At 34.4% G+C, this 23053-nt stretch overlaps 1 protein-coding gene across 2 annotated transcripts; it reads left to right on the top strand.

Moving 5' to 3' along the window:
• Nucleotides 1–7357: 7357 nt before the first annotated feature.
• Nucleotides 7358–11358, top strand: LOC107418762 (LEAF RUST 10 DISEASE-RESISTANCE LOCUS RECEPTOR-LIKE PROTEIN KINASE-like 2.4). 2 transcript variants are annotated; one of them, XM_048472987.2, is made up of 3 exons: nt 7358–8469; nt 9387–9425; nt 10146–11358. In XM_048472987.2, the coding sequence occupies exons 1-3, from the start codon at nt 7662–7664 to the stop codon at nt 11255–11257; spliced, it is 1959 nt and encodes a 652-aa protein (XP_048328944.1). In that variant the 5' UTR covers nt 7358–7661; the 3' UTR covers nt 11258–11358. The 2 variants fall into 2 exon arrangements, with proteins under 2 accessions (XP_048328944.1, XP_048328945.1); XM_048472988.2 differs by having other exon boundaries at nt 7360–8469; nt 9390–9425.
• Nucleotides 11359–23053: the final 11695 nt, after the last annotated feature.

Below are 23053 nucleotides of genomic sequence, written 5' to 3'. Positions count from 1 at the left end.
AGATTGAAGATTGACTCAGATGGTAATCTTAGAATGTAACAGTTGGAAAAATCAAGGAGGATGATGGTATGTTTCTTGGCAGGGCTTTTACAGGTCAAAGCTGTGTATGATTGCAGTTCGGGTAGGAAATGTTCTTGTCTTCCTGGACATTAGATGGAAAATTCTACTGATTGGACTAAAGGGTGTGAACAAAAATCCAACCTCTCTTGCGGCAAAGATGAGTTTGAATTCCTCAAACTTGTCAATGTTGAGATCTTTGGGAATGATTTCAACTTCTTTAACAACCACACTCTTAAGCCAGCGTGAAGAGTTATGCTTGAGTTCGTGTAACTGCTATACGGATAGAGAAACCTTGAGTGCCACCCAAAGATGTCCCTGCTTAATGGATCAGAAGGCAAAGCTATCCCGGATTCCTGTAGTAGAGGCCGTGTAAAACCCACCTTCCATGTGAAAATACCTTGAAGAACCTAGATTAAACTGCTCATACCAAGACATTCAAGAGCTGAACATACATGTGAATGAGTCTGTGAAACTTCTTTTGTGGATTGTCTATGGAGAGGGAGGATTTCAGATCATGTGCTTTCTTCTTGTGTGGTACTTGTTGACTAGAAACCAGCAAAACTTGGTTCATCAAGACAACCGAGACTACCCTTTTGTGGCAACTGGATTTCAAAGATTTAGCTTTGTTGAGGTTAAGAAGGTAACATAGGGTTTTAGTAAAAAGATTAGAAAAGGTTCTGGAAGAATTGTTTATAGAAATGTACTAATCTGATGCTTGGGTTGCAGCAATCAGCAACTTTATGATAAAGTTAACCAAGTTGAAGCTGAATTTCTAGCAGAAGTTGACAACATAAGGAGGCTAAATCTTATGAACTTGATAGAGATGCACGGGTAGTGAGCAGAGGGAAAGCATAGGCTTTTGGTTTAGAAGTACATGGAACATGGTTCCTTGGACAAGATTTATCCAATCTAATGTGCTTGATTGGAAGAAGAGGTTTGAAATTGTTTTGGGAACTGCCAAAGGCCTTGCTTACTTGTGTTAGGAATGCATGGAATGAGTTTTACACTGCGATGCAAAGCCTCAAACATATTTCTAGATCTAATTACAAACCAAAGGTAGCAGATTTTGAGTTGTCTAAGCTGCTTAAGAGAAGAGAGCTTAACAATTCAAAACTCTTAAGGATTAGAGGAACAAGAGGCTAACACGGCTCCAGAGTGGGTTTTCGGCCACCTCATGGAAGGTGGATGTCTACAGCTATGGGTTAGTTAGTTGGGTGAGGGAGAATATCAAAAGCATTATGGATCCATCTGTGAAGGAGGGAGAATTTGATATGAAGAAGATGGAAATGCTTTTGGAAGGAGCTCTAAAATGCGTGAAGGAAGAGAAAAATGCAAGGCCTACCACGAGCCAAGTAGTTGAAATGCTTCAAGATCATTAAAAAAGCCTGTAGGCTACAAAGGATTTGGATGCTCTTTTTCTGTACCAGGAAAAATGCATGCGTGTTTTGCTTCCAATTTCGCTATATTCCTTTCCTTTGTGGTGATTGTGTTTTTTGATTCTTCATTTTGTAAATCCAGCTAGTATTCAGCAACAGGAGTCTGGAAAAAGTAGTCGAATAGTTAACCATAATGAAGGCATGAAAAGAAAACAGCAAGAAAAATCTTTGATTTCTTCAGTAAGCTGATTGTTCATTTAACTCAATTCTATGGTATATCCAATAAAAGAAAGTTTTGAGTAGATTAAATCTTCTGACAAAACCAATAAATCTATGCATTTTTACAAGTATATGTATAATGAAGAAATAATCTTTAAACAATAACAGCAGAATAATGCTGCAAACCCCCAGCAGACTAGAATCAAATTACTAACATTTTGTATATTAATTACAAATATGTACTGGCAAGAGAATTATTTGAATGTACATGAAGAATGGTATGCCAAACTAATCTTCACTTTGTTTGCCATAGAATTACCAGAAGCTGTTGAGCATTGAGATAAGCATGAGGAAAGAGGTTATGGTGATCGGTGTCAGATTGAGAGCCTCATTCTGCAATGAATTGTCAACATTTCGAGGATCGGTGTTGACATACTTGTTTCCAGTGGTAGAGAAATTGACTGACATTGAACCTGGTAAAGATAATCCATTTTGAAGAAGGGTTAAAATTTTGGCATTGACAAAGAGTTAGAAAATGATCGAATGGTTGTTTGAGTAGTAAAATATGATAAGCTTTTTTCTCAGTATTGCTGGTGAAGTGATGCATATATATCTGTGCAGTTTACCTTCTTTTTATTTTTATTTTTATTTTTAGTTTTTCTTCCCTAATGCATGAACTTAGCATAACTCATATCTGAACTTAAAGTTGTAATCAGCCCATCCGATCCGCTGACCAGCCAAATCATAGACTACAATTTTGTCTACCAAAACAAGGTCTGCAAAAAATGAAGAAGAAGGAAAAATAAACAACTAGTAAGTGTTTGATGTTTCTAATGAGAGTCATACCATTTAAGGGAATAACTCAAACAAGGTTGAAAAGTGCATCTGCTAGTTGGCCGTAGGCACTGATAAACAGGTTTTTGAGTTGAGAGAATACCTCCTAATATTGTTAAATCTTGAGTGTCGCTTTTCTGAAAGCTAATGCACCACCATGTTGTAGAAACAGCCTGCAACAAACAACATATTATCCCCAACTCAACTAAAGATTCATTCCAGGAAAATTTGGTCTGTACAATCCAAAAGGAATATGTTCTACAAGCAGTAAAATTTAAGAAGCTACAAAGTTTGTTTACTCAGCTTCTGCATCTTACTCTAACTTGTACCAAAATTTTTCAACAAATATGAATATTGTAACAAATCATCCACATTTGAAAAACAGAGAGAACTAAAAGTCTAAATAACTCACATCAGAATCCTGCTCTACAAGGTAGCTATCAGGTGGTACTAAGAACTCACATCAAACCATGGATGCACCACCAGCAAAGTTTAAGCTCACCTGAGGAAATATATTAGTGGTACTACACAAAGCAAAGATAAATTCAAGACATAAGGAAATGTCAAACACTCAAAACATTGATTGAATGCAACAATAGAATATATATAATCTGATAGTGAACCTGGAGCTGATTGAGTAGCACTGAATTCAATGAGAAACAACTGGATTTTCATATTGTGAAACAGCATTTGAAATCTGACTAACAAGAAAGTAATATGTTTAAGGTTCTGCTTAGATTCTCTTTCACATTAATACATTATAATACTCCATTCTCATTCATCAGAGATACTTCACAAGTACTATTAATCATTTTTTTAAGGCATTGCTATGGAAGAAATCAATCGAATAGCAAGAAATTACCACATCCATCAGGGAATTAGAAGCATCTTCTGCAAGATACGCCAAAGTTGTCCCGGAATCAACTATTCAAACAAATCCACCAGACAGATCATCCATGAGGAAAGTGATTGAAATGTTGGAAGGAAGTTCCGAGGCCTAGCAAATTCCACCAAAGCCTTTCTTGTCTTCTCCAAAATCACCAGAATCCTCCAGTAACACATCACTCTTATGAGAGATAGTGTATCTAGTTTAAATTTTTTCTTTTTATGCAACTAATCTCTCTGCTATAGGAGAAATAGAGGATCAACGTGATTCAACTTTTGCTTTCGTTTTGGTCAAAGCTCTTGCATTTTTCTTGTGATTCCTATATGAGGTTAACTTCTAATCTACCATTGCTATATTTAGTCAATGCATTAAAATGAGTGCTGTCCATTCTGGGTATTGTCATGTTAAAGCCCTCAGTAATTATAGAAATAAATTAGTTAGACTTCATCAGCATAAAAAAGAGGTTGTGTATTTTGGTCTTTCGAGCAGAGAATTACATTTTTCTAGGTTCGACTACACGCTCCGACGATTCGATTGTTATTATTACTTTTTCGAGGAATACATGCACATGTATACATGCTAGGTAGGTAACATAATATGACAGGTAATAATATAATATAGGTCTCACCAAACAACTGACTTTGGGTAAAAATAAAAAGAAAACGTCAACAAACTGTTTTTGGACAATTCATACATGAATTTAGTTGTCACATACATAGTAGACGCTTTATTTTTGAGCTGCCCTGCTCCCTGTCTCTGTTTCTTGCTCCCCTGTCCAGGTCCATGCATACCTGTTTCTCAAGCCACACCATTCCTCAAATTCTTGTGTACGATGCTGTGCAGCTTTTACTGATAATTCATCAGGCTAGTTTATGAAAATAAATTGGTTGTCATACCAATTTCCATGTCCTTGGATCAGAGTAAAAAATATGTGTTTGGGTGACTTAGTTTTGCAAAGGAACAAATTAAGTTTTACTAACAATCAAAAGTAGTCTTTTTCACTTTTGGAATAAAAATATATACATAGTAATAATAATAATAATAAAATCTAATGTTAAAAAGGAAATTAAAACAATAATAGTTTTGAAGTGGTTGACTCGTGTGTCTTTCCGGGACAATTCTGTGGAGGAAACTCAGGGGCGATTTCCTATACGATACATGCAACGTGGTTATGCATGCGGGCGAAAACAAACTATAACGAACATTCTTGGAAAATCCTCCTCTACAGTCAATCAATGGCCATCTCTCTCTCTCTCTCTCTCTGTGGTGGAAAATTCAAACAAGTAGTCCCGACTTTTCTTCATAAAAAACCAAACAAATTTGTAGAACAGTGTTCACTAATAGTTATAAACTTGTACAACAGAGTTTTTGCCTTGCCTTTTATTTATTTTTTGACAGTGTTATCTATTATTATTATTATTATTATTATTATTATTATTTTATTGTTTTGACAATATCATGCTTCATTAATTTTTCTTTCCAAAAGAATATCTAAAAAATTTTCCAGGTATTAGAGAGCCTTTTACTTATGGATTCATCATCTTTCTTCCCCAAGCACTTCATCACCATCCTCTTCCTCTTCACTGCAACTTTGCAGTCAATAGCCATCTTTTCTATATGTCTCTCTATCGGAAAATTCTAACGAGCACAAAAAAGCCCAATTTGTCATTCTTCGTCAAACCCCAAAACATATACAGCTTTCTCTGTTTATTAACTAGTTATAACCTTTGCAGAAGGGAGTTTTGGCATCTCTTTCATTTTTATGACACTCTTATTTGATCATTTTTCTTCCAAAAAATCTCGAATTTTCCATGAGAGCATTTCATATATGGATTCATCATCATTATCATCTATGTGTTTACCATCCATCCTAAAACAACTCATCACCATCCTCTTCATCTTCTCTGGAACTCTGTCATCAATATCTCACTGCAGCAGCAGCAGCGAAGAAGAAGAACGCTATACCGATTGTGGTCGTACCTACAGTTGTGGTGACCTCAAAAACATTTCCTACCGTTTCTGGGGAACTGATTTCAGGCCCCCAACCTGCGGTCGAGAAGGCTTCGAGATTGAGTGCCGAAACAATAACCAATCGCTTATACAAATCAATGATCAACAGTTTCGAATTCTGGGCATCAACCAAACTGGTTACAGAATGAAAATTGCAAGAACTGATCTCCTCGAATCTGATAGTCTCTGCAACCAAAATGCTGCTGTTGCCATCACTTTGAATTACACGCTGTTCGATTATGCACCAAGCGTTTGAAACCTGACATTAATCTATAGCTGCCAACAATATCAGACTTTTGGGGGATTACTAAATAACTTTACGTGCGATGCGAACGAGCAGACCGTTTACTGTACCACAGATGAACGGTTTCTCAGGACACCTGACAGTGCAAGCATCCAGAAATATTGTAAACCTTTCCAGGTTCCGGTTTTATGGACTTCCATGATGAGAACCCTGATGGGATTGGAAAGGAAGAAGTAGAGCAAGCTGTGAGACAGGGGTTTGATGTAGATTACAGCCACCAATTAACTTTCTTGTGTAACGAATGTGAGAGGTCAGGTGGGAGATGCGGATCTAATGCCACTAATGATGGATTCCTCTGCTATTGCCTTAACGATAAACCCCAAAACATAATGTGTCCCCCTGGTAAGATGTTTTTCTTTTTCTTTTCTTTTTTTGTTTGTTTGTTGTTGTTGTTGTTTTATTTTTTTTATTTTTTTTTTCTCTTTGTATGCTTATAGTAATACTAAGCATTAATCTCCAGAGAGTCCAAAAAATTGGAGACAGAAATAGTGTTGCTCAGTAAATTTGTTTATCTGTTAGACTATTACTTTGTTGCTTTTGGTACTTATATGCTGATATAAGATGTCTTAGTTGGAAACTCTAATTTGGGTAAATCAAACTCCAAATGATGGAATTTTGCTATAGCTAGCAGGACTCTCCTCTACCATTGTCCATTGGTTCTCTGTTTCATTAACCAATATTTAATACTAATTTGTAATGTAGTTATTTGCTCTTTAGTCTTTACCAAACGATAGCTAAAATCTACTCCAACTGAAAACTAGCTTGTAGATACTTTCTAAGCTACATATTTAGACAATAGGGTTTAATTTGATTAAATGGGGCTCTCCTTGGTCATTCGACTTTTGGGCTGTTGAATCCTTCAGTACCGCATCATTTTATGATAGATAGTGTATCTGGCTTAAATTTTATTTAACTAATCTCTCTGTTACAGAAGATCAATATGATTCACTTTTTGTTTTGTTTTGGTCAAAGCTCTTTCGTTTTTCTTGCGATTCGTTTATGAGATTAACTTCTAATCTACCATTGCTATATTTAATCAATGCATAAGGTAACGAGGGAGTTAATACTATTGTTTAAAATAATACAAATTTATGCTATCAATTTTGGACATGATTATTAAAATTTAAAAAAATTAAATTTTTGTTTTCATTTTTTTGTTTTTTTTTTTTTTTTTGGAATTTTAATTTGAGATATTGATACCTATTATTACAGAAATCTACCCTGTAGTCGCTACAATGCATCACCATATATTTACTAGAATAATAAAGTGTTTATTTTTTAAAAATGAGTAAAAGGCAAACGCTATTGAAATTTATAAGCACCATAAACATGAACATCACAACATCCACATCAAGGTTGCGCATTTAGAGCTTCACAACATACATGGGTTGTCATACCAATTTCCATGTCCTTGGATCAGAGTAAAAAATATGTGTTCAGGTGACTTAGTTTTGCAAAGGAACAAATTAAGTTTTACTAACAATCAAAAGTAGTGTTTTTCACTTTTGGAATAATAATAATAATAATAATAATAATAATAATAATAATAATAATAATAATAATAATAATAATAATAATATCTTATGTTAACAAGTAAATTAAAACAATAATGGTTTTGAAGTGGTTGACTCCTGTGTCTTTCCGTAACAATTCTGTGGAGGAAACTCAGGGGCGATTTCCTATACGATACTTGCATTGTTGTATGCATGTGGCCGCAAACAAACTATGATGAATATTCTTGTAAAATCCTCCTCTACGGTCAATCAATAGCCAACTCTCTCTCTCTCTCTCTCGTGGAAAATTCAAACAAGTAGTCCCGACTTTTCTTCATCAAAAACCAAACAAATTTGTAGAACAGAGTTCATTAATGGTTATAAACTTGTACAACAGAGTTTTTGCCTTTCTTCCAAAAGATCGCTAATTTTCCATGAAAGCGTTTCATTTTATGGATTCATCATAATTATTATCATCTATGTTGTTACCATCCATCCTAAAACAACTCATCACCATCCTCTTCATCTTGTCTGCAATTCTGTCATCAATATCTCACTGCAGAAGCAGCAGCAGCAGCGAAGAAGAAGAAGGATCTTATATCGATTGCGGTCGTACCTACGAGTGTGGTGACCTCAAAAACATTTCCTACCCTTTATGGGGAGCTGATTTCAGACCCCTATCCTGCGGCCGGGAAGGCTTCGAGGTTGAGTGCCGAAACAACAAACAACCGGTTATACGAATCAATGGTCAAGAGTTTCGAATTCTGAACATCAGCAAAACAGGTAACGGAGTGAAAATTGCAAGAAATGATCTCCTCGAATCTGATGGTCTCTGCAACGAAAATACTGTTGCCATCACTTTGAATTACTCGCTGTTCGATTATGCTTCAACCGTTCGAAACCTGACATTAATCTACAGCTGTCAACAAGGTTCAACTCTTGTGGGATCACTAAAAAACTTTACGTGTGATGCGAACGGGCAGACCGTTTACTATACCACAGAAGAACGGTATCTCAGCAAACCTGAAGCTCCAATCATCCAGAGAAATTGTAACCTTGTCCAAGTTCCGGTTTTACGGGCTTCCATTGATGAGAACCCTGATCCCATTGGAAGAAAAGAAGTAGAGCAAGTTGTGAGACAGGGGTTTGAAGTAGATTACAGCCAGCAATTAACTTTTATGTGTAACCAATGTGAGAGGTCAGGTGGGAGATGCGGATCAAATGCCACTGATGGATTCCTCTGCTATTGCCGTAACAATAAGTCCCATGACATGGTGTGTCACCCTGGTAAGCTTTTTTTTTTTTTTTTTTTTGTTTTTTTTTTGTTTTTTTAAGCATGTTTATAAAAATACAAAGCATTAATCTCCAGGGAGCCCAAAAAATTGGAGACAGAAATAGTACTCCTCAGTAAAATTTGTTTATCTGTTAGACTATTACTTTCTTGCTTTTGGTATTTATATGCTGATATATGTAGTCTTGATGTGTTCCCCTGGTACGCATCTTAATTACTAGGTTTCTTTCAATTAATTCTAAGTATTGATGTCGAAAACTTAATTAATAGTAGGTTTCTTTCAATTAATTGAAATGTCCCAAAAAGAGAGTGTTAGCTGCAAAATCTGATCTGGGTCATCTACAAGCTGATGGAAAGAGAGTAAAACTTTCCAAATAAATTGAAGTTGACCAAACAAATACTAAAACCTTGTAAATCCCAGAACACAAAAAAAAATAAAAAATAAAAAAAATACTAAAGTCTTATATATCTATGCTCAAAACGCAGTCGCTTTATTCCATCTGGCGTCAATATCATTCTTTTATTTTATTTTATTTTATTTTTTTAAGTAATGAAACTTGTAAAGCTGCAACCCTGCAGATTGCTAGACTTTTTCTTATTTGAAAGATAATTATTTTTTATTTTATCAATGTTTGAAATATTAAGTTAATGACTTCTTTTAGTCCCAATTTATGGTATTATGAACAATCTAGTCAAATTAAACTTTAAAACTATGATCCTCATAAAATTTTCTGCTGCCATTTGTTTTTCTGTCTGTAACACTATGCACTTTCTTATTTTGACTTGGACAAATAATCCATGCTGTAGTCTCTTCCCCTTCCATCCTTTTTGGCTGATGATATATAATCTGCTTATAAAATTTCAAGATTTTTTTTTATGCTCTAATGCTTGTTCATTTTCTGTTAATTTATAGCAGAAGATCGTACTAATTGGAAGATCGGGGTTGTACTAGGTACTATACTAATTATCCTCTATCCTTTACTTTTTAGAGTGTGTTATTCTACTCTTAACAACTTTAGTTGCTGTGTTGTGGGCGTCTGTGATTGGTAGTTTCTCTATTCCTTGCTACAATACATAATGGTATTTTTATAATTGGTATTAATCTTTCTTTAATTTCTTTCGACAAGTACTTTGCGTTTTATTGTTAGCATCATTGTCATTGAAAGACTTCACATGTGGACTTAATTTCCTCTCTTATTATCATCATTTATAAGCCCCTAGTCACCATCATCTTAAACTTCACCGCATTTTATCATGTTGCCACTGCTTCTGAAAAGATTACCAATTGCAGTCGTGTCTGCAAGTTTCATGGGCAGATTCAAAAATACTTTCTTCACTCTAGGAAGATATAACATTATCCAATTCTGCAGTCCCTCCCGCTTCAACTTCTATGCAAGGGCAGCCAACAAGTGGCCTTTCAAAGAAATCAATGAGATGGAGCTCATATTCTGAGCACTAACCAATTTATTAACATAATGACCATTACCAAAAAGGAGTCTATGTAATAGCAGAATTTTAGAGTCTTTTAATAAGATTTTCACCTGAATTGGATCAGTGTCTTATGTATGGGGCCCCGAGATGTCCCTTTAAGACAATCATAATGTTATATCCTCATAATTGGCAGACAATTTGTTTGCTTTCGCCTGAATCATCTCTTTTATTTATCTTACAGGAGCTATTTGTGCTGCAATTGGTATATTGCTGACCTGTGTTATAATTTGCGTTACTAGAAATGTGAAATTGCCAAGAAAGTTTTTCTCACAGATGACTAAATCTGATAAAGACATTGAAGGTTTCATTAGAAGTTATGGACATCTACATGTGAAAAGATACAGATTCTCTGATATCAAGCAAATGACCATATCATTCAAAGAAAAATTAGGTCGAGGAGGTTATGGTGATGTGTACAAAGGAAAGCTACTCGATGGGCGTCTTGTAGCTGTGAAACTCCTCAATGAATCGAAAGGAAATGGTGAAGAATTTATTAATGAAGTTGCAAGCATTAGCAGAACATCTCACATAAATGTTGTCACTCTTGTAGGATTTTGCTTAGAAGGCAACAAGAGAGCTCTCGTTTATGAGTTCATGTCAAATGGATCACTTGAAAAGTTCATATACAATGAAAATCCTTTGCAAACCACTCCACAGTTAGAATGGAAGAAGCTACTCCAAATTGCCAAAGGGATTGCTGAAGGACTCCAATATTTGCACCATGGTTGCAACACTAGAATTTTGCATTTTGACATCAAACCACATAACATTCTCTTGAATAAGGATTTTTGCCCAAAAATTTCTGATTTTGGACTAGCTAAACTTTGTGAAAGGAAGGAGAGTATCATATCGATGGCAGATGCTAGAGGAACAATAGGGTATATAGCTCCTGAAGTTTTCAATCGAAACTTTGGAGGAGTTTCTCACAAGTCGGATGTTTATAGCTATGGAATGATGATTCTAGAGATGGTTGGAGGAAGGAAAAACATCAAGGTTGGAGTGAGCAACACAAGTGAAATATATTTTCCACACTGGATTTATAAAAATCTTGAACAAGGTACTGTTCTTGGATTATTGCATGGTGTCGTGACAGCAGAGGAAGATGAAATTGCAAGAAAGATGGTTTTAGTTGGTTTATGGTGCATTCAAACAAACCCGTTAGACCGACCATCCATGAAGAAAGTTATTGAAATGCTGGAAGGTAGTTTGGAAGCCTTGCACATCCCACCAAAGCCTTTCTTGTCTCCTTCAAAATCACCAGAAGAATTTTCTGATGCCACATCAATTTTATGATGATATATACTTTTTCGAGATTACTTTTGTAGCAACTAAACTCTCTGTTATAGAAAGATCAATGTGATCAATGTTAGAGCTCTTGCTCATCTTGCAGTTCCTATGGATGGATGGCCTCTAATTTATTTTTGTTTCATATACAAAGATTAAGTATGATGACTGGAGCAATTTTTCAAATGTACCACTACTTTTTCTAAACATCACATTGCAATTCTAATGATAAAGACAAATTTTCAAATCGTCTTTATTAAGTTGGGGATTTTCTTTCTTGAGTTTTGAATGTATTATTAAGACTTAAATTTAAGAGAACTAGATCATTCAAGCTTTATAAATTTGTTTAAAAGAATGGAGAAGCCATATATATATATATATATATTAAAGAGTTTTGCTTTTGATGAGCAATAATGATTAAAATAAAAAAGAGAAACAAAATTCATGTAAATGCATTAGTTATGCTTAAATTAGAACGATTTAATAGTTTTAATATCGGATTTTCTTTTTTTAACTTCTGTATCTTAGGATATGAAATTTTAAAATGGTAAAATATGAATTAATTGACATATTAAAACCTCAGCAAAAATAAATTTTGTTGAAACCGAATGAATTATAAATCTGAAGTTAATTATGATATTAAATTTTTAATTTGAATGTTGTATATATATATATATATATATACAGGATAATCCTAGAATGCAAACCATTCGCTTATGAACTGCATCCAAAATCAATATTTAAAAAAAAAAATGCGTTGACTTTGCTGTATATGTGTATACAACTCAGATAAGGCATGGGATCCATATGTGAGGAAAAGTTAAATTAAAACTTTGGTTGTCAATTGTTCTCCATCGTCAAACTGGCTCTTTGCGCCACTCTTACATCTCATCCTTGCTTTCTCAGTATTTATTCTGGTATCATACTGCAGGGAGGATGGATACTAGTTTGACGAGTGCAGTCGTCTTTACGAGTGTAGTAACCTTACAAACATTTCATACCCTTTCTAGGGAGATGGCGGACCTGAATTCAGACAGATCAATGATCCGAGTTTCTAGTTCTCAGTATTAACCAAACCAACAATAAAATGACCATTCTAAGGTTGGATCTGTGGTCTAGTCTTCCTTCTCCAAAACTTATCACCACTCTTTGGACTACTATCTTTTCGATTATTCTCCAACCGTTCAGAGCCTCACTTTATTTTATGGCTGTCCACTTCTATATCCTGAAGAAATCCGACCTTTGACTAACAATTTTACATGAACTCTTGATGGTGGCAAAACAGAGACTGTTTACTATGCAAATGATTCTTCTCCAAGAATCCTCCAAGGATGCCGAGGTAAGATTACTGTTACAATTTTCTGGACAGCTCTCAACAGCTCAGGGAGTGGAATGGACAAAGTCCAGGAAGCTTTGAATTTAGAATATGATCGATGTAGAATACAAGTCCTACGGGGAGATTTGTAGAGCTTGTGAAGGATCGGGTAGGATATGCGGATTTACTAATTAATACCAAAACCAGTTTCTCTGCTATTGTTATGATGGATATATTGTATAGTTCATTGCTCCAATAATGGTATGCATGTTTCTATATTTCTCCTCAAATATTTCTTGATTGAAAAGAAATAAAAATAAGTCTTATTAGTCTAATACCATTAAATTGAAGGGAAGAGGAAACACCAAAACTAGATGACATGATGATAAGTAGAATTAAAATTATCTTCTTCTCTTGAGCAAAATCATAGACCCATAAGACTATAGCTTTAATTGAAATCAGGCTCTGATATATATTACTGTTGAATATAGGCTTTAAATTGGAAATAAGCTCTGTCATTACTGTTGAAAACAGGTTGCAGTAGCAAAATAAAAATAAAATTGTAAAGTAGTAAAATTGAAAATAAAATTTCGAAGTCATATTAAATTTTTAAGAAATTAAATTAAACTTCTAAAATTATGTTAAACTTGAAAGAAAATAAAAAATTAGAAAATTGGAAAAGAAAATATAAAATATTGTATTTGTTAAAATATAAAATTTGAGTACAAAAATAAAATATAAAATCTTAATAAATTGAAAATATAAAAAATGTGTACTGAAAAAAAAAAAATTCTAGACATAGAATCCTATTTATAGATGTAAAATTTTAATTTAATTAAGAATAAAAGACTAAATAAATACAAAAAAATTAAACAAATATAAAAATAAAAAAACTAAACAATCAATAATAATATCTTAAAAAATAATCCTAAACGGATTAAGAAAATCTCATGCCTTCGACACTTGAAATTGATAGAAACATGGGAAGGCAAACTTACTTGTTCCTCACCAATCAAGCAGTCTCAGTTCCTTGTTTTGCAATTACTGAAACAATGCTATATCTAACCATTACCGTGTTGATTTTTAATTGAAAGAATGACTATTTGAAATAAATAAAAACTTTTCAAGTCTACGTACGTTCGACTGTTAGTTGTATGTCACTGCTTTTTCTTTCGCTTTCAGCAGGGAGTAGGATATCACTTTTTGTTCAGTGAATTTCGCTCCAAATATTCATATATCAAATAGTTATTGTTTCATTGAAAATCAACAGAGTCAAAATGACTCGTAGCAGTAGGCATTACTTGAGTGAAGGGGTCGGATCCACCTTAGGCCCAGTGGGCCAAGTGCCCTCTCAATTTATTTATTTATTTATTTTTGTTTAAAAACACTTTTACTAATATTATTTTTTTCCCTAATTGGTTGATTATTACATAAATTTTAGGCATATGCCTTCGTTAATTTATGGTTTTCTATATAGTATTCACAGATTTGCTTATCTCAATTAAATTTTCATTTTTTGCTTAATTAATTTTTCTAATTCAATACTAAATACTTTATTAATCATTGCAAAAATACGTCTTCTAAAATTTACAGGTAAACCTATAAATTTCTTTCTTTGAGAAAAAAAATCTAAATTTATCTTTCACCATTTTTTTTTTGAATGAATGTCTTCCACCATTAAAACTAATTTTTTTTAAAACAAAAAAAAAATAAAAAAAATAAAAAATCAATTTCTATATAGCTTTCAAATTTATTACATATAAAATATTTATCTTTTAAATATTATTTATATTATAACTATTTCATAATTTTATATTTAGTTGCATACAAAATATTAATTACTAATTATACATTTGTTCATGAATAAGTAATTTTTATTTTTATTATCCATAATTAAATTTAATTTTTTATTTGGATCCGCTTGCAAAATGACAAGTGAACGAGACTACGTGATTGACATAGCCACATTATTTTCGCTCTGTTGATTTTTCAATGAAACAATAACTATTAGATATATAAATATTTGAATTGAGATTTACTGAACAGAGTGATATCTTACTCTTTTACTGAAAAGCCAAAGAAGAAAACAATGACAAACAACAAACAGTCTTGCGTACACTGAAAAGTTTTACTTATGATGTGTGGTTGGAAACCATTTCCCCAACCTTGTATACAGTGAGTGATCCACGTGGTTTCTGCGCGCATTATTGTACAAATTTCATTTTTCTCTCTTCAATTTTTTGTTTTCCTTTCTTTTCTTAAAAAAGCAAAGACCAAAGAGTTTAACATGCAATCAGTAAATGTTTTAGTGCAAATGGTCTTTTTTTGAGTCAATTTTTGAATTCATTTTCTTTCTTAGAAATAATTAAAAGCAGGCTTCGTAGAATAAATCAAAGTGCTGCTTCCTGCAAGAAACTAGACTCTAATTTCCTTTTTTTTTTCTTGTATAATTTTGAACATTTTGAATCAGTTTTCAACTTTCTTCTCCATCATCATCTTCCAAAAAAGGGAGGGGAAAAAAAAAAAAAAAGAACAGTCGTCAAGTCTATCCACCATTTTTTACAATTCATCATTGTTTTCTCAACATGGTTAACAATGAACTTTTCACATAACACAGTCGTCCTTTTGACTGTGGAAGCTTAAAAAAATATTCCATACCCTTTATGGGGAAGTATCAGATCCCAGTTCTGTGGTCAACAAGCCTTTCAGCTAGATTGCAAAGAAAACCAATACCGACTCAAATAATACCATGACCATTGCAAGGTCTGATCTTTTAGACAATCCTTGTTCTGCAAAATTTGATACCCTTTCGAGTAACACTCTCTTTGATTATGCTGCTACTGTTTACAATCTCACTTTACTATACGGCTACCAATTAAACCCTTTGGATGATTTTGATTCTTATCAATATAATTATACGTGTGGAAATGATAAATTTGTTTACTATGCCAACGACTGCTTAATGGAGATTACATCTTCAGAGGCAATAACCGCCTTGTGCAAGTATACTCTGAAAGTTCCCATTTTTGGGATTGTGTTTGAGGGATCTGAGGCTGGAAAATTTGATGTTCCTGCGGCTTTGAAACAAGGATTTGAAGTTGTTGGAAATCATAACAAACAAACAACACAAATCTTATCGAGGTTCGGCCAAGATAGCCTACATCCTCGTTTCTCCGGCGAGAGCTTCTGATCTCTTATTAATCTTGCAACAATTACAGCGAAAACAACACTTGTACACAATCTGGTTTTCACACAGAAAACACAACCAAAACCCGAAGCCCCTTTCTACACCCTTCCTATTTTGTGTATTCAATCTAATTCACTCAGAGCTTTTTCACAAAGAAAAATGAACACCATAGAAGAAAATGTAGAACATGAATCTTGGAGCTCCTCTCTCTTTCTCAATCTTGAAGAAAAACTGGTATTTCTGTTACTTGGCTCGAAGAGGAAGAGTTCTGTATATATATATTGCATAACACCTTTAAAACGACGTCGTCCAACTTATTATGAGGAATCAATTAGATTAAGACACGTAGCTTGCAGTTATTCTGTTATAATAGGCTTGTAATGATCACTTTGTCCTTCTTTATTTCCAAGTAAATGAAACGATGTGTTTTGCCCTTCTGCTACTTAATCATCAAGTCTGAGAAGTCACACCAGCTTAAGTCCTGTCCAAGTGTTGACCATACACACCAAAAACTTTGCAAGATTGAATTTGTGGATTAAATCTTCACATATCTCCACCTAATCCTCAAATTCAACAAACACAGAAGCTCATCACCATCTCAGCAAGATTTCTTCACAAATTAATCAGCCTGCTCCTATTCGAAGCAGGTTCTTGCAAGTGTTAAACTTGCCAACAGTAAGTACTTTTGTTCCCATATCTGAAGGATTAAACTCTGTAGGGATCTTCTCCAATTTAATTACTTTCTGAGCTGTCATATCTCGAATGAAATGGTATCTAACTTGAATGTGCTTAGATCTTTCATGAAACACTGGATTTTTACACAAATGTATTGCACTTTGACTATCTGAGTACAAAGTAGCCTCCTACTTGAGTGCTTTAAGCTCTGTCATAGCCCTTTTTGCCAAATGCCTTCTTTTGCAGCCTCAGTTGCTGCCATATATTCTGATTCAGTCGTTGACAAAGCCACCACAGGCTGTAATTGAGATTTCCAACTTATGCAATTTCCACACAAGGTAAATGCATAAAAGGACATTGACCTTCTCTTGTCCCTATCTCCTGCATAATCAGAATCTAGATATCCATTTAGCTCCACTCCACTTGAATCCCCCTTATAAATCAATCCTTCACTCGCTGTATGTTTCAAATACCTTAGAAGCCATTTTAAAGCTTCCCAATGATCTCGGCCAAGGTTTGCCATGTATCTACTCAAGACACTAATGGCATGAGCTAAGTCAGGCCTAGTTGAGATCATCACATACATCACTGACCCCACAGCATTAGAATAAGGAACTGCTATCATATCTTCCTTCTCTTGCTCAGTTGATGGGCATTGTTCACTTGATAATTTGAAATGTCCACCAAGAGGTACACTGGCAGGCTTTGCACCTTCCATTGAAAACCTTGAAATTACCTTATGGATATATGAAGATTGCAGCAACTTCATTTCACATCTTGACCTGTTTCTCACTATCTCTATTCCCAAAATCTTCTTGGCTGGTCCAAGATCCTTCATTTCGAACTCTGACTTTAATAAGTTCTTCACAATTTGTATAATTCTGCCATTTGGTCCAGCTAGAAGCATGTCATCTACATATAACGGTAGATACACTGCTTTATCTGTCATAGGATCTTTAAAATATAAACAGCTATCAAAATTACTTCTTTCAAAACCATATTTCATCACAAATGAGTCAAAACGTTTATACCACTGCCTTGGTTATTGCTTAAGTCCATACAGTGATTTCTTAAGCAAGCACACCAAATCTCCACCTTTCCCTTTAATCTCAAAACCTTCAGGCTGCTTCATATATATTATTTCTTCCAATTCACCATGGAGAAAGGCAGTCTTGACATCCATTTGTTCTAATTCCCATTCAAAATGAGTCACTAATGCCAACATGACTCTTATGCTTGTATACTTCAAAACCGGTGAGAAAATCTCATTGTAGTCTACTCCTTCCACCTGAGTAAATCCCTTGGCCACTAATCTACCCTTGAACCTCACTGGTTCAGATTTATACATGCCCTTCTTGACCTTGTAGATCCATTTACAATCTACAACTCTTTGATTTGTTGGTGTTGGTACTAGGTCCCAAGTTCTATTCTCATGAAGAGATTCCATTTCCTCCTTCATGGCTTCTTTCCATTTTGCTGATTCCTTAGATTTCACTGCTTCTTTGTAACTCCTTGGCTCATTATCAGTGAGCTCTTCGAATGCCACCAAGGCATAAGCTATGTAGTCTGCACAACTGTACTTCTTGTTTGGTTTCACTTTCCTCTTAGCTCTATCTCTTGTCAGCAAATAGCCAGGTGATGCTATATTTTTGTTTCTTGTACTTGGTGACTGCTGTTGGGTGTGATCATCTTTAGAATCTTCATCAGACTGAGCAGGTGTTAGTTTTTCTGGTTCATCACCTCTTGCAGGTTCATTTACTCCTTTTGAAGTTGGCCTTTCATCCAAATCTTCACTATCTTTGTTTTCCACCTCAGGAAACAGATTTAAACTTCTTGTCTCCACTTTGTTGCTCATTTCATCACCTGCACTGTTAGTATCTTTGCAAGGCATAGAATTTACATCAAAAATGACATCTCTGCTAATAATGACTTTAAAACCTTTACTTTCTCTATCCCAAAGCCTATAGCCTTTAATTCCCTGAGGGTAGCCTAAGAAAATACATTTCAAACTCCTAGGTTCAAGTTTCCCTTCAGATTGATGGACATATGCAGCGCAGCCAAAAATCCTCAGCTTGCTATAATCAGGCTTCTTACCAAGCCACATTTGTTCAGGAGTTCTAAAATTTAAAGCTGTAGAAGGTGACAAGTTCACCAAATACATGGCTGTCATAACAGCCTCACCCTAAAACAGCTTAGGTAATCCAGATGACACTAGCATGCATCTTACCTTATCGAGTAAGGTTCTATTCATTCTTTCAGCCACACCATTTTGCTGTGGTGTGTATTTCACAGTTCTATGCCTGAAAATACCATTTGAATTGCAAAAGTCATCAAATTCTCTATTGCAAAACTCAAGAACATTGTCTGTTCTTAAAAATTTAACAGTTTTGTTGGTTTGATTTTCAACCAGCAATTTCCACTCTTTAAACCTTGAAAAAACCTCATCTTTAGTCTTTAACAAGTATATCCAGAATTTTCTAGAATAATCATCAATTATAGACAAAAAATATCTGTTTCCACTCTGTGTTTGCACCCTTGCAGGTCCCCACAAATCAGTATGAACATAATCTAAGACAGATTTGGCCCTATTTGAGCTCAAATTAAAACTGAGCTTGTGCTGTTTGCCCAAAATGCAGGTTTCACAAGACTCTAAATTACTGACTACATCCTTATCAAAAACATTTTGTTTATTCAAGTAATACAGGTCTTTTTCACTAATGTGGCCTAATCTCTTATGTCACAAAGCAGTTTTATCAGCAGGTGAACTTATAGAAGCATTACTTGAATTGACTAATGTCTTACCAAGTAAGACATATAGGCCATTTTTCTTCTGACCTTTCATTACTACAAGTGATTCTTTAGTCATTTTCATGACACCATTCTCTGCTTTACAGGACAAACCAGATTCATTTAACATGCCAAGAGAAATTAAATTTCTCTTCAAATCAAGCACATGCCTTACTGCAGTAAGAGTCTTAATGGTACCATCTACTAACTATAGCTGCACATTACCAATGCCAGTTACTGAACAAGATCAATTATTGCCTAACAAAACTTGGCCACCATCACACTTAGTATATGAGTTGAAACAACTCAAATCAGGACACATGTGAAAAGAGCAGCCAGAATCCAACACCCATTCAGTGTGATTTTGGCTTGTGGACACTACCAAGACTTCTGCAGGTTCTAAACTAGTGTAGGCCACTGCTAAATCTCCAGATTCTTGACTCTTTTCTTTCTCATCTTTCTTCTTCTTAAAACAATTTTTAATAATGTGTCCCTCTCTCTTACAGTAATAGCACCTCCTACCTCTGGTTCTAGATTTAGACATGAAATTCTTCCTAGACTTACTCCTATGGTCACCATGACCCCAACTTCGAGTAGCATTCCTACCCCTCACAGTAAGTCCCTCACCTTTGGATTCAGACTTCAATTCCAAGTCTCTAGATCTAAGGGCACTTACAACAGTATCTAAGGTCAAGGAGTCCCTACCATACTTAATGGCATTCTTTACTTCTCTATAAGTATCAGGCAATGAGTTTAATAAGATCACAGCATGATGTTCATCATCAAAAGTAACTTTACAATTTGCAAGGCTTAAGATTAAATGATTAAAGGCATCAAGATTTGTGTCTAAATCCTTAGTAGTATCCATCTTAAAGCCAAAACATTGCTCAAGTAAAAGAATTCTATCAGGTAAAGATCTTACCAAGTAAAGCTGTTCAAGCTTTTACCACATTTGAGAAGTAGTACTTACATCATCGACTTGCCTCAGAACACTATCAGAGAGGTGCAATATAATTGTGCTCATTGCAATTTCATCAATCTCATGCTTCTTTTTATTAGTAACATCAGCAGCATAAATTCCATCGATTGCCTTAGCCACCTTCATCTGCACCAGTACTGCTCTCATTTTCTTGCGCCACAGCAAGAAATCTCCTTTGCCATTGAAAACATCAATTTCCAATTTTGTAGACATTCTTAACTTCTCGGAAAATTGAAAACCCTCACAAAGATGATTCTCATAGAAAATGTAAAAAACCAAGAATCAAGAACACTTAACCAAGCTCTGATACCACTGTTGGAAATCAGAACAAACAAACAACACAAATCTTATCGAGGTTCGGCCAAGATAGCCTACGTCCTCATTGCTCCGGTGAGAGCTTCTGATCTCTTATTAATCTTGCAACAATTACAGAGGAAACAACACTTGTACACAATCTGGTTTTCACACAGAAAACACAACCAAAACCCAAAGCCCCTTTCTACACTCTTCCTATTTTGTGTATTCCATCTAATTCACTCAGAGCTTTTTCACAAAGAAAAATGAACACCATAGAAGAAAATGTAGAACATGAATCTTGGAGCTCCTCTCTCTTTCTCAATCTTGAAGAAAAACTGGTATTTCTGTTACTTGGCTCGAAGAGGAAGAGTTCTGTATATATATATTGCATAACACCTTCAAAACGACGTCGTCCAACTTATTATGAGGAATCACTTAGATTAAGACACGTAGCTTGCAGTTATTCTGTTATAATAGGCTTGAAATGACCACTTTGTCCTTCTTTATTTCCAAGTAAATGAAACGATGTGTTTTGCCCTTCTGCTACTTAATCATCGAGTCTGAGAAGTCACACCAGCTTAAGTCCTGTCCAAGTGTTGACCATACACACCAGAAACTTTGCAAGATTGAATTTGTGGATTAAATCTTCACAGAAGTGGAATTCAAGTATAACAGATCAATTTGCAAGGGTTGTGAGCAATCTGATGGGAAATGCGGATCTAACACCACCACCAGCCAATTCGTCTATTATTGTCCTAAAAAAGAGTCTAATGGAGTCTTTTTTCCTCATGGTATGCAGTTTCTTTTCTCCTTTTACAGTTTTCATGGATTATAATTTTAGAAAATAAAAAGATCGAAGTAACTGTTTTTGAGTAACAGTAAATAAGACTTTCACATTCAAAAAATGTAAGAGAATACAGCAATTCAAAAATTCTCTTCTAGCGGATCTTGTGCATCTCTACTGACTCTATCTATTGCTATTTTACTTTTTATCACATTAAAAAATAAACAATCTTTAAAAAAACAAAACCTCTCTAGCATATATATGTATATACACCCTATTAATTTGATATGACAAGAAAAAAATAAACACCGTGAAAGTGATCTTTTATTTTTAAGGGGTCTATCAAATATTTTAAAGTACAAAATTTTCCTTAAAAATTCAATTTTTTCAAAAAAATTATAAGTTTTTAAAACATTTAATTAATAGCCATATAGCTTTTATGTACATTACTATAGAAATTGATTATAAAATATCAATTTTTATACTATATAAGTAGGAATTCATATTTACCATTGAAGATGTTCTTAGATTATAATCTGATTATATATTTTACATCTTGTTGCTCAATGTAGTTTTGACAAAGCATTTCTTAAAATTGATTTTTTATTTTTATTTTGAAGCATTACAAAAAAGGGGCTGAGGTTTAGTAGACTACTTTCGTAGAATAATTTCTAATAAAGAAGCTTCCCACTAAATTGCAGATTGATGTTAATTAAAATTGTTCTAAGACTTCTGCTCTCTCTGGTTTTCTATTGCAGAAAATTCAAGTAATTGGAGAGTCAAGGCCATAATATAGGTAATATACTATTTATCTTTTCTCTCTCAAATTTGTGCTTTATCTACATGTGATTCTACTTTTCCCAAGCTAGATCTAAATTTTCATTCTTGATGTTTTGGGGTATAATAATTCGATGGGATATGAGCAATTATGATTTTTCTCTTATGCAATTATTTTATTTTTCAATTATTGCTGCTATGGCTTGGAGTTCCAAGCTAAAAGGTTTAGGATACCATGTTTAATCAATGTGTGACTTATGTTCTCACCTAGCGCACCTGGCATGCATGGCCTCCTCCATATAACCCTAGCATGGAGATCCCTATAGCTACAGCAACTTGACAAAAAGTTTCGGGTCATGTTATGAAGATCGCCATTGCCAATTTCATGTCTTGGAATGGAGATCCCCATCGCTGCATTGGGATCCCTATCGCCTTCCATCGTGACATGCCATGACATGAAATTTCGTGTCATCAAATTTCAACCACCATTCAATCAGCCTTTGGGTTTTTACCTCGTCCATACATATAGTTCTCTTTGGGTGCCCGCTGTTGTACCACTCATTGAGGCTTAGGTTCCAAATTAAAAAGTCAATCTATAGGGGAAATTTAATCCAAGACTCTTATATATACTTTAAGATCTCCATGTTTAACAGTGTAGGACTTATGTTCACATGCTCTATAATTAGTTTATTTCATCGAGTTGGAATTCTGTGTTTTGAATACTGAACAAATCAATAACACAATAAGCACAGCAAGCAACTATATATGATGCTAACCTTCAATCCAAAGTTTTTGTCACTAACACCTGAATCATTTCTTTATATCTTACAGGTGGTGCTGTTGCAGTAGCTTTAATGTTGCTGATTTGTGCTATCATTTGCTATTTTAAAATTAGAAAATCAATGATCATGTCAATAAAATAGTTCACAAAGCGAAAAACTGATAAAAATCTTATAGCTTCCATTAAAAATATAGAAAGGTACAAATTCTTCCAGATCAAGAAA

This window comes from Ziziphus jujuba, chromosome 2 (genome assembly GCF_031755915.1).
Source record: "Ziziphus jujuba cultivar Dongzao chromosome 2, ASM3175591v1".
NCBI lineage: Eukaryota > Viridiplantae > Streptophyta > Magnoliopsida > Rosales > Rhamnaceae > Ziziphus > Ziziphus jujuba.
The sequence above is the reverse complement of the archived record's forward strand: the minus strand, read 5'-3'. Positions and strand labels throughout refer to the sequence as shown.

Coding starts and splice junctions, on each gene's coding strand:
- LOC107418762 (XM_048472987.2), top strand. CDS start 7,662: ATGTTGTTACCATCCATCCTAAAACAACTCATCACCATCCTCTTCATC. Junction 8,470..9,386: donor TGACATGGTGTGTCACCCTG/GTAAGCTTTTTT, acceptor GTTAATTTATAG/CAGAAGATCGTACTAATTGG. Junction 9,426..10,145: donor GAAGATCGGGGTTGTACTAG/GTACTATACTAA, acceptor TTTATCTTACAG/GAGCTATTTGTGCTGCAATT.